The sequence below is a fragment of the Muntiacus reevesi genome, chromosome 11 (assembly GCF_963930625.1).
Source record: "Muntiacus reevesi chromosome 11, mMunRee1.1, whole genome shotgun sequence".
NCBI lineage: Eukaryota > Metazoa > Chordata > Mammalia > Artiodactyla > Cervidae > Muntiacus > Muntiacus reevesi.
The window spans coordinates 72,550,976-72,566,665 of NC_089259.1; the positions used below are offsets into that span (position 1 = coordinate 72,550,976).

Genomic DNA, 15,690 nt, shown 5'->3' on the forward strand with positions numbered 1-15,690 from the left:
TATGGTATACATGAAACTGGCTTTGAGGAGGAGGCCCCCAAACACACACACGGGTTATCCTTCAGAGCAGCTAGAACTGACGGACTAGAGACTCATGACCACCAAATGGAAGAGATGTGACATACATGTTCAGATATTGAAGACAGAGGAAAAAAAACCACAGTGATTTCAGAGATGTGCCAAACTGTGAGTCGTGAGAGTGGCACTCTGAACTGAGAGCAGTAGGCATTTGCTGACTTTACAGTAGCCTATGTGTCTCTGGGTGAGTCCTGGGGTGGCCAATGATCAAATAAAGAGAGCACTTCGTGCTCTCACGGAGCTCAGAGTCTCTACGCAGACCCATAAAGAGATTGTAAAAGATGGTGGTGAGTGTGCTGATAAGGCTAAGCCCAGGGAACCAGGGATGCAGAGAGGAGCAGCAACAGTCCTGGGACAGGGGAAGGGAGGGGCACGGTATTGCAGAAAGGGACAACTGGCTGAGTGTTAGCAATGGTCAGGAGTTGGCGGGGTAAAGGTGAAAGGTGGGAATAGCAAGGAAGTCAGGGGAGATGTTTCAGGGAGAGGGAACAGTATAGGTAGAGATGTGGGAGTGATGGCAGCACGATGTGTGAGAAATTCTTAAGTAGTTCGAGGGGCTAGAGAATAAAATCTGAATCAGACAGGGCCAAGAGTTGAGGCTGAGGAGGTGGAAAGATTAAAAACACTGATTAAATAGCCACACTCAAGGTTTTAGTCTCTGACTCTCTGCGACCCCATGGACCATAACCCCACAGGCTCCTCTGTCCATGGGATTCTCCTGGCAAGAATACTGGAGTGGGTAGCCTTTCCCTTCTCCAGGAGATCTTCCCAACCCAGGGATCGAACCATGTCTCCCACATTGCAGGCAGATTTTTTACCATCTGAGCCACAAAGTAAGCCCAAGAATACTGGAGTGGGTAGCCTATCCCTTCTCCAGGAGATCTTCCCAACCCAGGGATCAAACCAGGTCTCCCACATTGCAGGAGGATTCTTTACCAGCTAAACTACCAGGGAAGCCCCTTTCCATATTAAAAATAAATTAATAATTGAATAGAGATAATTTTTATGAGACATAAAAATGCACAAAAACATATATTAACTGCCACAACTAGCAAGCATTCTATAAGGAAGATGTTTCTTGATTTTAAAATGATGTTATGTCTATCCTCCTAAGGTATCTGTGTATAGCAGCCTTTCAGGTATATTTTAAATGGTTTGAGATTTAGTCACTTAATAAATATACATCAAATAGAGCATAAATATATATCAAATAGAGCTTATAAGTAATCTGGGCCAACTGCTCCTAATTGTGAGACTAACATGTGAAAACACATGGAAAGTTTAATAACAATGACATCTGAATTCAAGCAGCATATCAGTATGATGGGCAATTCATTTCATTACGGAAAAATCTGCCATTCAACCAGAGGAATGCCCCAGAATGGCTGGAAAACAGAAATGTTTGATAAAGTGAATAGAGCCTAGTAAATAATTATGAAATAAGTATCACAATTTGAGGATGCATATCAATTTATATATGCTCCTGGATATTACTTTATCTTTGCTTCTGATCAGGAGGCATCTAGGATTTATAGTTTATCAGTCTAAATATCACTTATTGTAAAAATGATAATGTATACCATAAAAAGCAGAGTAGTTATAGATTTTACCTAATAACTAACTAAAAATGGCTTTTATTTTTAAAAAGGTTAAGTCCTTCTCTCATAAGGGTAGAGTATGGACTACTGAGCATCAAAGTTTAATTTGGTAAGGTAAATTATTCAAGCTAATGTCAACTCTACAACTAGATGTTTATAGTTGGTGCATCAGGTTCTTTGAAATAACCAGCAATCACAGATAGCTAAGTTTGAGAGACCATATGTCAGCACAAAATTACGAAGAGTAATAAAAACTCAGCCTTCATAGTAACTAAACATTGGGGCATATAGGAACAATTTTCTCAACAGAAATTCCATGTGTTAATTTACTTTGAATTCTCAGGAATCCCTTGAAAACCAGAACTAATACTGATAGTGGTCAGACAGCAGTGACCTTGAAAAGCGGTCATACAGAAAGTCTAACAATGTTTCCCCTTGTTTAAAATATAAATGCCAAGTTTTTTTTCCCCCCTAAATTGTCAGTACACTCAAAGAACTGTAAGTAATTAATGGTCAGGGGGAAGGAAAAAAACCTCAATGAATTTTATGCATCTGGAAAGTACACCTTTTATGATATTAGACTAGTCTTAAAAAGGTCTCGGTACACTAAGCTCATGAACCATTCAGGAAGCTGTTTAAAATGGAATTAGTCCATTGTTTTTAGGTGTGGGCAACTGAGGGCAGCAGGACCTGCCTGTGGAAATGGCTCTCTAATGCTGAGCATGGGTGCATGTGTGTGGGTGTGTATACATGTGTGCTTGAAAATGCCTTATGAGCCTGTGTATGTGGCAGGGTATTTAAACATTTTTCTCAATTAAATAATATTTGCTGCATCTTAGAGTTGACTGATTTAATTTAACCTTTCCTATGAAGCTTGTTGTTGTTGCTCAGTTGCTCAGTTGTGTTCGACTCTTTGAGACCTCATGGACTGTAGCACGTCAGACTTCCCTGTCCTTCACCATCTCCCAGAGTTTGTTCAAACTCATGTCCATCGAGTCAGTGATGCCATTCCAACCATCTTATCCTTTGTCCCTGTCTTCTCCTCCTGCCTTCAATCTTTCCCAGCATCAGGGTCTTTTCCAATGAGTCAGCTCTTCGCATCAGGTGGCCAAAGTATTTGAGCTTCAGTATCAGCCCTTCCCTAGCTGTCTTGATTATCTACCATTTGGGAATAACTGTCAGCACGTGATCTGACTTGGACAATGGCCTACATCATGGCATCATTCACATTTCCACTGAATTATCGTTTTCTCAAGATACAGCTGAAAATCCCTTGTATCAGAATAATCACCTGGGATGCTTGTTAAAAATACAGATTCCCAACTCACCCAACTGGATCTGGGGATGGGTGGGGATGGGGATCTGGATTTGTAACAGGAATCTAAGTAAGCTTTAAGCACGCTAAAGCTTGAGGGCTGTCACACCAGGTGAAACTTTGAGGCAGGCGCCCCTCTTATATGCCTCGGGTCAGCACATGGCACACAGTTTATGGAACAAATCGACAGACGTAGGTGTTACACATTTCCAGGCCACAGAGAGCTGAGAAGACTTTCAGTTTAGATTGTGGTTTAGGTGTTTCTCCTCAAAGGCGGCAAAGCATCAGAAGTCGTGCCATGTGCTGGGGGCAGCAGCTGCATCATGTCCACCTGTGTCTCCAGCACAAGGAAGCTTAGGAAATCCTTGCAACGTGCAACAGGGTGGTATGTCCTGGTATGAGCGGAGGGACAGCAGTTAGGTAAGTCCCGCAGGCTGTGGTCCCTATGGCTACTGGCTTGGAGAATCCTTGTGAAAATGAAGATATGCTATATAGCTTTTATGGTTCTAAGAGTAGTCTTGGTCATGGAAAAGTAGATGCTTAGACGACCCTTACAGGGTTACAGTCAGTCACTGAGCTTGGATGAGATGGAAACAGAGGAGGCATTGTGTTGATAACTGTTTCTTGGGATGTTCTATAGGTGTAAACATTTTTGCCTGTTCTTTCTGAAGAGAGACTGTTTGGCTAATACAAGGCAGTGACCTGCCTGGCTAACCCCACGTGCTTACTCTGTGAACAGTGACCATGATTGGTCCGGGGAACAAAACTGGAGTGTGCCAAATGGTTGATCCTCATTATTTGCTGTGGTTGTGTTCTATAAGGTCACCGCCAACAATGAATGTGTGAACACTGGACCCCCACTCCTCAGGGAAATATAGGGTAAGGCTTGGGTTATAAAATTTTGATGATTAGTACATAAGCTTGTTTTATGTGTTTGTGTTTAAAGACAGCTAATTTAGCATATACTGCTGCTGTATGATTAACGTTGAACCCATGACCAAAAGCGTTGTCACTGCTGTCGGAAAGGAGCTTATCCATCAAGTCAGGCACATCCTGAGCTCAGGAACACTGGACAGCATTTTAGTACCGACTCTGAGCCTGGATGAGGACCTGGTTTACAGTAGGAGCTGAACAAGGAGGCCTCATCTGGGAACGTGTGGGCTCTAAACTTGTTGCGGCTCTGTGTGAGTCCCCAAATGACTGCAAAAGTGCTTCAGTGCATGTTGATTTGGGGGATTATAGAGCAATTTTAGCACCTGGGAGAGTAACAAGGATGGACCATGTTTTCCATTTCCCCACTGCGGTTCCTCTTAGTCCTGTTTCTCCCTTGCTCTGTGCTGTGGGGGCCGACATGCCAGGACCACTGGCTTGCCTGCTAGACTCCTTGTCCACTGGCTGCTGGCTGGGCTCAGCCCGTGCCAGGCCAGCAGGAGACTGGTGGGCAGGGGGGGCGGGGGTGGCCATCCCTCTCTCTCTCCCTCCCTGCCCCCGTGCCAGGACTGAGTCCGAGCAGGGGACGCCCTCTGTGTGGTTTCTCTCTCTCCACCCTTAGCCCTCGGGTGGACGGTGGCAGACCAGTTGCTGTCCACCTCCAAGGTTCTGCAGTATTCCTCGCTGGTTCCCCTAAGCCCTGACCAAACTTGCCAAAACAGTCTCTTTGTTAGAGCTGCTCCCATTGCTGTGTGTGCGGTTTCCTTGGGATTCTGACTGTATGGGATAAAGAGGGAGGGTCTTGAGACGACATGCAGTTGTATGCAATTCAGACACCCCAGGAGATAGAATGCTTCTATCTGCATAGGCTCTGGTTTGTAAGACAAAATGTAAACAGGAATGGGCTGTTACTCTTTAATCAAAAGCAGCTGGGAGGGAGTCTGCTCTTTGGGTCAGAGTCAGGCAGGACGGACTGCTGCCAGTAAAAGCTCATCTGAGGCCTCCTGTCAGGAAAATCGCACACTTTTAGGTCGTGTCTCTAAAATCACATAGGAGAGCATCTTAGGCATTTACATATATCTAATAATGCAAATTACAAGGGCAACGATTCTTATTAAGCTATTATTCCACACCCATTCCCACTAGCTTTCCCCAAAACTCCTGGCAGAGATATATGACTTTCCCTTTTTCTTGAAACATCTTGAGGGCCAGGGCAAAAACGGTTACATGGCAATTTCCGTCGCTGTGACTTCTGGTACACACTATTTTTTCACTGCTGGCTGGTTTCCATCTTAACATGCAGGGCTTGCTTGGGACTTTATAACCCCCCGGGTCGCATCCTAATCGTGACAGATCATCATGGACTATGGACCTTGTTAAAGATTTACCAACTTTATGCTTTGAGGACAGGGTGGAAAATCCATATTCTGAAAAAGAGCTGATAAAGTTTTCCCCATCATATGTTTAGTTATTACTCAGAGTGGGTGCCATTCACAAATTTCCCTGATCAATCTGCCCTTGGTTTCACAGGGTTCACTCCCTAGGCTCTACTCCTGAGCCTCTTCCAGCCTGTGACTTAATCTGATGAGCCATCCTGAGCTTCATTTTATCATCCCTGAGGACAGGTTATCCAGAACTGTTTAACTTTCAAATCTTTAGTTGTTCTTGGTATCGCTCTTTTCCTTATCGCGAATTCTAAGCAAAAGTGCTGTGCTCCAGAGAACTGACTGGGCGGCAGGAACAAGGGTGGTTCTCCAAGGAGCCGATCCGTTCAGGCTTCTTTTCAGGGAAAAACCCAGTCAAGCTCTCCTTGAGTGAAGAGTTCAATGCCAAGAGCGTGTGGGTCTTGTTGCTCAGGGTCAGGTTCACATGTCAGAGTGAAAAGTTAAAAACTATCATTGGTCCAGGCATGTCAAGGTAGAGAGACAGTTGAATGGTTAATACCATGTAATAACCAACTGGCATTTTTTTTCTTCCTTCAGAATACTTAAGAGAACTTTACGTATTTTGGCTAAAATTAATTTTTAAATGTAAAATCACTCAATATATTATCTTCCTTTCTCATGGTTAATTTTTAATTTAGGGAGTCATTTGAAACCACAGAATTTTTGATGGTGGCTCTTAAGCCTTTGAGACTTAAGATCCTTTTATATATCATAAAAATCATTGAGAATTCTTTAAAAATAGGTGAGAACTTTTATGAATATGGGTGTTATCTCTCAATATTTACAATATTAGGAGTAAACACTGAAAAAAATGTAAAAATATTTATGAATTAATTTAAACTCAATAATAAACCAATTACATGTTAACAAAAATAAATGTTTTTAATGGAAAAAATTTTTCAAAAAAAAATTAAGAAGAGAGGCATTGTTCTACTTTTTTGCCACTCTCATGTCTGGCTTCATAGGAGAAGCCTAGATTCTGACTCTGCTTCTGCATTCAGTCTCTTCAATATATTATTCTGGATGACGCAGACTAAGAAAATCCCACCTCACAGAGACAGGTAGAAAAGGAAGGAACTCAAAGACTTCCTGAAAGGTTACTGGGGACCCCAGGGGTCTCGACCACACTTTGAGAACTGCTGGTTCACGGATGGTCAGTGTCACAGAGGATGTTTGCTCACGGGCCCTGCTTACTGGCATGAACATGATCAAAAGTCCTGACATTAAGTAGGACCTCCACTCATTAAAAATTACAATAGAGGCAGAAGATGTTTACTCCTGTCTCTGTTCTTTCTCTCCACATGAAGAAACAGACCACTTTATTTTCCTTAAAAGAAGGGCATGATTAAAAAGCTTTCTCCTGACTGTTTCATTTTGCTTTAAAGTTGAGGGGAGGCAGGCACGCATGAAAAGCTCTTCTGGCAGACACTCATGGAAGAAGAAAATCAGGGAACGTGGCAGAAAACTGGCTTTTTTCCCAGATACCTAGCTTTATTTCAAAACTGTCTATTCACAGAGAAGTAGCTGCAAGGGGACCCCGCTTTGGCAAGAAATTTGCAGAAACTGCTACAACGACCTAAAGTCAAATGTTTTGGTCTCTCTGGGGGGTGGGACAGGGTGAGCGTATCTACTCATGAATGCACAGGCCCTGGGGGACAGCACTCAAGCGGAAACAGGGATCCAAGGATGTCGACAGGGGCTGCTCTGCCCCCAAGCCCAGTCTGGCCTCTTGCGGCCTTGCGTGTCTGGGAACACTGATTGAAAAGTCAGATTAAAACAAGTAAACCCCATAAACCAGAGAAATTAATTCCTGAAAAGAATGAGAAACCTTATGGTTCAAAACAGTGGACCTTTTACGACGAGAGTTTAAGCTCTCAGTCTTACATCACCACTAGCCGGCTTGTCAGACTCCCTCTGGGCCTTCCCGTGTGGCTTAGTGGTAAAGCGTCTGCCTGCCAGTGCGGGACTCGTGGGTTCAGTCCCTGGGTCAGGAAGACCCCTTAGAGAAGGAAATGGAAATCCCGTGGACAGAGGAGCCTGGCAGGCTACACGGGGTTGCAAAAGAGCTGGACACAACTGAGCAACTAAACAACAACAACAACAAACTCTCTCCAGAGGAAAGGAGGAGTTCCAAGAAAGGGGAATGGCAGGAGCTTGTGCCAGTGTTCTGGAGAATTATCTTAGAGCCAAGTGTGGACACAGAGGCTGCGGAGAGAAAACCCTGGTTTGTGGGCAGGGGTGGGGAATGGCAGCACCTGAGACTCTCGCGTGGGCTGCGGGCCTCACCTCGTTGAAGTGGACGTCCTGCATGCCGACGTCTTCCATCATGGAGGCCTCCTCGTCGATGTTCGGGGTGATGACCCTGAAGGCTGTGCATCCTTGTCTAAACATGCCTAGAATTGAGACAGCAGGAGACAGCTGGAGTTATCAGCCTGAAGGTGGATGAGCCGTGCGGGTGTTTCCTGCCCTGTTTTGTCTCTGGGCTGAATGAAAACCAATCTTGAAATCTTGTGTCTCATGCCAGCTTTCCACAGGGAAACTTGGGGCCACCGGACACGTGCCTTCATTGGCTTCCTTATATTTAAGCCTCACCACCCTTAATTTGTTTCCTTTTCTCATCCCTTTAAAAAATTTATTTATTTATTTGGCTGTGCTGGGTCTTAGTTGCGACACGTGGATACTGGAGTAGGTTGCCGTTTCCTTCTCCAGGGGATCTTCCTGACCCAGGGATCAAACCTGGGGGGCTCCTGCCTTGGGAGCACAGAGTCTTAGCTACTGGACCACCAGGGATGTCCTTTCTCATCCCTTTTCATTTTTCGCCCACCTTTATTAAAACATGTGTAATCCTTAAACAAACTGAAATAGGCACTGAATCAAATTCACAGCAGAATATAGTAACAACAACAGTTTGATAAGATGACCCATGCTCAGATACCAAGCAAACTGAAGGAGCCAAAGCCAGTGAGAGAAACAGGCTCAGAAACGACTCTGTTTCTTTCCAGCTGTCACGTCACCCCCTTCGCTGGGGGGTAACCCAGAACTCGCCCTGCTCCTGCAGGAAGCGGTCCGCCAAGAGGTAACCCGGCGGCCGCAGTGGCTTGACGGTCGATATTCCTCACACGGTGCAGGGTCCAGCCAGACCTGCTGCAGCCATGCTCCAGTACACACGGGAACACAGCCGGCTTTTCTGAAAGCCCCGCGTTCTCGATTGGGAAGTGGAGACGAGCAACAGGTGTTTGACCGGAGGAGCCGTGAGAGAACTTGCAGCCTGCTGACGTGGGAACCAGCCCTTACACACAAGGGGGCGGCACACACTCCCACCCGCTCCTTCCACGGGGGAGGCCGGGTCCCGGCCTGCGGGCTGCCTCCTCGCACAATAGCGCCAACCGGGCTGTGCTCCAGAAAATGCGGTCTGATGACCTCCTGCTACAGCTGCCGTGTGATGGGTAAACAGTTCCAGGGAACTACCTTCAGGGAAAATAAAATCTCTCCAGCTGGAGACCGGCCAGCCGGAAACTCCCAGAGGCAAAGCTCATTAACTAGTTTTTGCAAGATGGAGTTATTAGCAAGAGGTTATATGACAACACACCACCTACTTTTGTTTTGCATTTTTGCGGTGCCTACCGAGTCAAGTAAACGTCACATCAATGAATTAAAAAAAAAATGAGTATAGAAGGAAATGCAACCCACTCCAATGTTCTTCCCTGGGAAATCCACGGACAGGAGTCTGGCAGGCTCTACGGAGTTGCAAAGAGTCGAACATGACTAAGTGACTAAACAACAACAATATAGTGTGTACACACACACACACACACACACACACACACACACACAGAGATCCTCCACCTCAAATCTTTCTGAATGGCTCTCGCTTGTCTTTGCTGCTTTGTAAAATTTTACAATTATTTCACAAGACACAGAATCATTTCTTACCTTTGCGTGTGAGATATTCTGCCACCAGGGCGGTGACATGCACATAGCACATTGCTGCCTGTAGAAAAAGACACACGCTTCAGAATCACCAGTTATAACGCACAAAGCTCGCCATCAGAAACCCAGTGACGGCATGTGCTTATGTTAGATCCCAAGGCATCAACCAGCGTTCCTAATGGCTGACGTCTTACCTACAGAAAAAAGTGGGACAATTCACACAAACTGAAATTATGAAACTCTGAATTCAGATGAATGGCAACAAGCTTGGTAAGGCCCATTTCTATCTAGAATCATTAAACTTTTATTAAAGATAAAAGATTTTTAAAAAGCGTTTTTTCTTACTATTTCTAAAATTTTGGCATTTTTTCTCTTAAAGGGAAAAGAGGATCACTTAAAGAAAAGGCATGTGCATTCCTATATTCAGAGAGAACTGCTCAAACTTCAGGGGCTAATGTATTTTTCTGTCAACCTAAAAAACAATGAAGTTATAAATTTTTTCCAAAAATAGAATTTTAAATGAAAGTAATGTAACGTCCAATGGATAACATTATAAACACTCTTAAAATGTAAGAAAAAACAAAAATAAATTCTTTTAACTGAGTTGTCATGGTTTATAAAACATCAAACAGCTGTTAGACATGAACCTACTAAAAGGTTCTAATGCCTAAGCCCTGGCTCTCGTCAGAGTGGTAGAAAAATTACTACTACTAACAAGTGCACAATTCATTTTTATTATGGCTAATGGATATCTGAGATTAAACTTCCGATCAAACAGAATGGACTCTGAATAATCAAAAAGTAAGAATTGCTACATACACTTCTCAGATGTAGGACACAATTTCACTAATTTAAGCAATTAGTATGTTTAAAAGTAAAAGCATATTTCTTTGGTCGTTCTGCTGATCACACCTAAATGCCATGGGCATGAACCCTGAGCAGAGTTTTCATGGGAACATGAAGAGAACCCGCCTTAGAGCCCATCGTTGTCCTTAACTGCCCCCATTTTACAGATGATGTCACTGAGACACAGTGGGGTTAAGAACAGGCTCAGTGTCACCGAGTTAGTCAACGTTGGGTCTGGGAGCCAGTCTCCTCAAGGCCCACACACCCCATCTCCGCACCTGCCACGCTGCTGCTTACTGAACCATGGGCTCTGCAGCCGGGGCAGCTCTGACCCCTGCTGCATTCACAGACAAAACCACTACCTCGAAGAGGAGAGGGCCATGCCCCGGCTGACTTGCGTATCAGGAAAATCTCATTTTACCATAAAATAGTTGCATTTTGGTCAGGAGAGGAGTTCTGATGCAGAAGCTGAGCGCATCTGCATTAGCGGGCACCTGTGTGAGCACGGGTGTCTTCTAAGAGCTCGCAAACAATGCTCCTGTGCCAGAGAAATCCCCTTACGATGTTCTAAACTGTAAAATGCTAAATGACTATGAAGGACCCCTGAGCCCAACACTGAAGTATCACATGGTTTTAACTGGCTTCTTGAATTACTGGGAAGCTTCTCTCATAATCAGCTTCTTTCAGTGAGTGGGGGATGACTCGTTTTCTCAAAAAGCCTGGACAGACAGGTGTGTGGGGCTACCTCGGACAGGTCCCCGTTCTTGACGTGGATCCGGGCCATGCTGTCCAGCCACGTCTTCCGGAGCTCGGGGGTGCTGGCGTAGGACTTGGCCAGGCTGTACTGGAGGTCCACCAGCATCTCGGGGTCGGCCTCATGCTCCTTCATCTGGGCTGTGGCCATCAGAACCGTGCGGATCCTTTTGGTCAAGTCCTTCACGTCCGAGGAGAAGGTGGTGTGCTGGAACAAGGGTGGAGGGAAGACACAGGCTTTCAGCTGTGATCTGTTTGTCTGCATGTGTTTCCCAGATGATATGACCGGACCTCGGGGGGTAAAAAACAAAACGGCACCGGGCCACCCACCTTGATGAGCCTGTCACTGTTGGCACAGTTGTTGATGATAGACAAGGACTGCTGGAACCTGGTTCCCCCGATGCCAACAACATCTGCTATCAGCTGGCTGACTGAAATAACGATCTGAGGGACACACAAACGTGAGCCAATCAATTCACCTTCACGGGACGCCCCCGGCTTGGCCCCTGACTTTGGTTATGATGTACACGGGGATAGGGCAACGGGGAAACTGTGAGCAGGGGTCGCTCCAGTGTGGGAAACAGCATCTGAGTCATTCCCCACCCGCTTCCAAGAATTATTCCAGAAGGTGACTTTGCTCTCCTTACTTGTCTGTACAGCAAAATGCTGAGCAGGCGAGTGTAGAGGGATGAGAACCAGATGAGCCCATGTCACTTGGACAATTACGGATCACCTTCTCTAGTAGACATGGAGACCTTATTATTTACTTCTCTGGTTTTGGCTTGGATTTATATGGGCTCAGTATTCAAAAGTGGATGACCCATTGCATTTATTATTAAAACATACACATATTAACCATGGCATGGGGGAATCTGTCTTTTGGGGCTCTATATTAGCACTACCTTGACCTAGTTTCTCAACTAACCTGCGACCTGTCCCCCCTTTCCTGCACCACAGCCAGGTACAATCCATCACCAAGTACTGTCAGCGCAGTCTCCTCTTCTTTCTAACCTCTCCACAACCCAGGACTCCATCCTCTCTGACCTAGACTTGACATGGTTTCCCCAAGGTCTCCTGAGCTGAGGCCTCGACTTCCGGATCCTTTCTCAGTCTAGAGTCCAGGTGATCCCCCTGAATATGCAATGATGCCTCCACATTCTCAACCCTACTGTGCGGACCTTCTACCGCTCCCTGGCTGGGCCCATTCTCATCCATGGCCTGGGACATGCTCATCCCCAGCCCCCTGTTCGTCCTTCACACCCCTGGGAAGCCCCTGGCCCACTCCTTGGTGCACTCAAGTTCCCCTGTTATGGCCCTGGACACACGGCACAGAGGCCTCAGGGTCTGCCTGTCCTCCAGGGATGACCACACCCTGTCCAGGCCAGGAGTGGGTTCCGCCTTGTTCCAGGCACCCAGGAATCCTAGGATGTAGTTTGCAAACCATAAATACTTTTGTTTCCAAAAAGGAATAAGTACAGGGACAAAGAAGGCACTCCTGTATGTGTTTGTAGAAAAAGAGGGTCTACAAAAATACCTAAGACCCCTAGTAGCAGGTACGGTTTACAGGGCAGGAAATTTGGCGCATTTTAACTCTGGAGAAATGGCAGGTGTGTTGACAGATGGACGACAGGAAAGGACTATTTTGGGCTCTCTGTGTCTTACCTGAGATGTTTACTGCGAGGAATCCTCTCGTAGGTTCTGTACATCCTGACTGAACGTCATTACAGTCAGTCCAGTCCTGACTCAATACTTAAATGTTCATTTACCAACAGAAACATATCCTGGACCCAAACCGTGCAATGTGGAGGATGAAATAAGCCAAACCAGTAAATGTGAGATTCGAGTTTTCCGTCTTGCGACCAGACCATTCAGAACTCACACCGAGGTAACTGGGCAAACGTTGACACGCACGGTTTTCCTGCTGAAGCAGAATTCCGCAGGGCGCAGGCGTCCTGGGAACCTAGAGCACACGCACCTGCAGGTGGGTCCGGACAAAGGACTTCTTGCCGGTGTAGTCGAAGTTGTTCCTCATCAGGAAGTAGAGCAGCTGGGAGGCCTCGGTCCGGATGGAGCTCAGCTTGGAGTTGCAGCACTTGAGGATCTCGTAGCACAGGGCCGCACACATGTCCGCTCTCCCCTCGTAGAACGTCGAGGGAAACTAGATGGACACGAGGAAGCAAACGGGCCCAGAGAGGTTAGTTAACGCCCCCTTCAGCCCTGGGGGGCAGAGGAGAACAGGTGACAATCGAAGATGACCTCCCCCGATGAGACCACCTACCTTATAGATCAGTGACCTTAAGGCGGTGAAGACGTGTTTTAAAGCGGTTTCAGACTGATGTTTTTGAAGAAAACATAGGTAGACATCAAAAACTTTCTTCATGAGGGGATTATGGCCATGGTCAGCCAGGAGCTGGTTCTTAAAACACAGGATAAGAGCCTGGTCAGTGAGACATGCCAGACATCGCTAACAGGTTTCATACAACTGCCAGCCTCAAGGGTTACATTTTCCAGGTACTAGGACAACTTATAATTTAAACAAAACTCGCCAGAAACCTTCTAGGAGAGCACAGAAGTCTCCTGTAGTTCAAATAAGCTTATCAATACATTTATGCTTTTACTACTAAGGGAGGGACTGATTTTAAAAGTTCGCAGCAAACAGTGATAGGGTTTAAAGGACCACAGTATCTCAGTATTGACTGGGCTTCATTTATTGACTTATTTTTATTGTGCCCAGCAACTGATACAGAGCTAAGGTTTGTGACACCTCAGTTCCAGCAGAGAAGAGTCATTGCAGGTATTGACCAGTGAACGGGCTGGAAAAATACTGAAGTGAGGTATATGAAACAGATCCCCTCTCAGTGAGGGCTGGGTTTCCTCGCCCACTGGAGGCTCTCAGACACTCTGTGAAGCCATGCATCACCCACCAGGCAGTCTGGTGAGGACGAAAATGCACGGGCTTTGGTCAGGCACTGCTTCTCCCGGGTACTTTCCAGGTGGCAAAAATGGTACAGAACCTGCCGGCCAAAGCAGGAGACTTAAGAGATGTGGGTTCGGTCCCTGGGTTGGGAAGACGCCCTGGAGAAAGGCATGGCAATTCACTCCAGTAGTCTTGTCTGGAGAATCACATGGAGAGAGGAGCCTGGCAAGCTATGGTCCACGGGGTCACAAAGAGTTGGACACGACTGAAATGACTGAGCACGCACTCCTGTGTATGGATTTGCAGGTATACCGAGTCTGGTCCTTCTCATCCCTGAAACAGTGATCCTAAAACTGAGCTACTGTGAAGACTTGAGGTCAAGTATACGGAGTATCTGTGCTCCCCCGGTGGCTCAGACTGTAAAGAGTCTGCCTGAAATGCAGAAGACCTGGGTTCGATCCCTGGTTGCGAAGATTGCCTGGAGGAGGGCATGGCCACCCACTCCAGTATTCTTGCCTGGAGAATCCCCATGGACAGAGAAGCCTGGCAGGCTATAGTCCATGGGGTTGCAAAGAGTCGGACGTGACTGAGCAGCTAAGCACACACAGGGAGTACCTGACGCACCCTCTGATTTGTTCGGTAAGTGGCAAGAGGCCCACAACTAATTTCTTCTCTATGCTTTTCATGATTTCCTCCCACCAGCAGCAAATCCACACTGATTCAACACCACGAAAGCCTGGCTAAAACTCCCAAAGATCGCTGAACACGTACGGGAGACAGACGTGTTGCCCAGCTATAGGCCAGCATGCAGCCACGACGCATGTGTGACACTGGAGACCTGCCTCTTCAAATACAGACAGGCCTGTCAAGACAAAGGTGTGCTTTTGGGAGAATGTGTGCATTGCAAAAGTAGGCAAAAATGACTGTCATTAAAAAAAAAAGAAAAAAGTCCAGAGGCCAATACCTGAAATCAATCTTACAATTTAGCGAAATAAGCAGCGATGACTTATGTCTGGGCAGTTCTGTTGCAGAGCAAATTACGGCTGGAATAATAGTTTTGAGATTCACCTCATCTTATTGTTGGAGAAAAAGTTTAGCTCAAGGAGTATGTTTTGTTTTTATAGGTCCAGTGACTCACAGGTGTATTCACAGCTGGCGGGACACCTGGAATCCAGTGATCTTTATATCATGAAACACTGAGATACAGCATTGAATTCCATTGTGTGAAAGAGAAACAATTTAATGAGCAGAAAATGTGACTTAATTAACTGAATATGATGTAATTCTCAACCACGAGCAGCTGTTCACCAACTAGAAAAAACAAACAAAATAAAAGCGGCTGTCCTCAGTGTTCGGGGAACTGCTTACATGGTTTGCTGTTTGTGAGCAGAGCTTTTCCCCGGAGCCGCAGCCCTTCCTAATTACGGCTGGAGGGAGGTTTGCATGAATCTGGATGTGAGCATTTATTTTCTCAGCACTTTTCTGGGAGAGATGGTTCGTACAAAAATGGCGAAGACCTCTGGTCTTGTTCTGAACTGGCCTGTCTTCAAGTTCTTACCACTGGAGTTAAACTTCCTTTCTTTCTCCTCTGGTCAAAGTTTTTGCTTCCCATTTTTAGGATTTAGTTTTCCTGGGCTCAGATCGCAAAAGCTGCTTGAAGAACGGAGTAAAAACTCACACCAAGATATACATAACTGCGCATTTAAAGGGGTGAAGAGCCTTTCATCCTGAACACATCCCAGTTTACCAGGTGCCTTCCTATTTTCTTCTGTCTCTTTCTTTCTCATTAGAAAGTAACAGATACTAAATATAAAAATCTTTGGACATTCAGAAAGAGCCAGAGAAGGGGGAAAAAAAGCAAAACAAAAATCACCTTCA

The 15,690-nt window shown here is 45.8% G+C and overlaps 1 protein-coding gene across 5 annotated transcripts in view; it reads right to left on the reverse strand.

Annotated features, from left to right (window-relative positions):
- DOCK9 (dedicator of cytokinesis 9) overlaps positions 1 to 15,690 on the reverse strand; it is a 273,883-nt gene that overhangs the window by 21,345 nt on the left and 236,848 nt on the right. For all 5 annotated transcript variants that reach the window (XM_065902028.1, XM_065902027.1, XM_065902025.1 and 2 more), the window contains exons 40-45: positions 13,174 to 13,311; positions 12,871 to 13,053; positions 11,226 to 11,339; positions 10,888 to 11,103; positions 9,300 to 9,357; positions 7,653 to 7,759 (exon numbers count right to left, since the gene is read on the reverse strand). In XM_065902028.1, the coding sequence (XP_065758100.1) occupies positions 7,653 to 7,759; positions 9,300 to 9,357; positions 10,888 to 11,103; positions 11,226 to 11,339; positions 12,871 to 13,053; positions 13,174 to 13,311 (816 nt within the window). The remainder of the gene's footprint in view (positions 1 to 7,652; positions 7,760 to 9,299; positions 9,358 to 10,887; positions 11,104 to 11,225; positions 11,340 to 12,870; positions 13,054 to 13,173; positions 13,312 to 15,690) is intronic.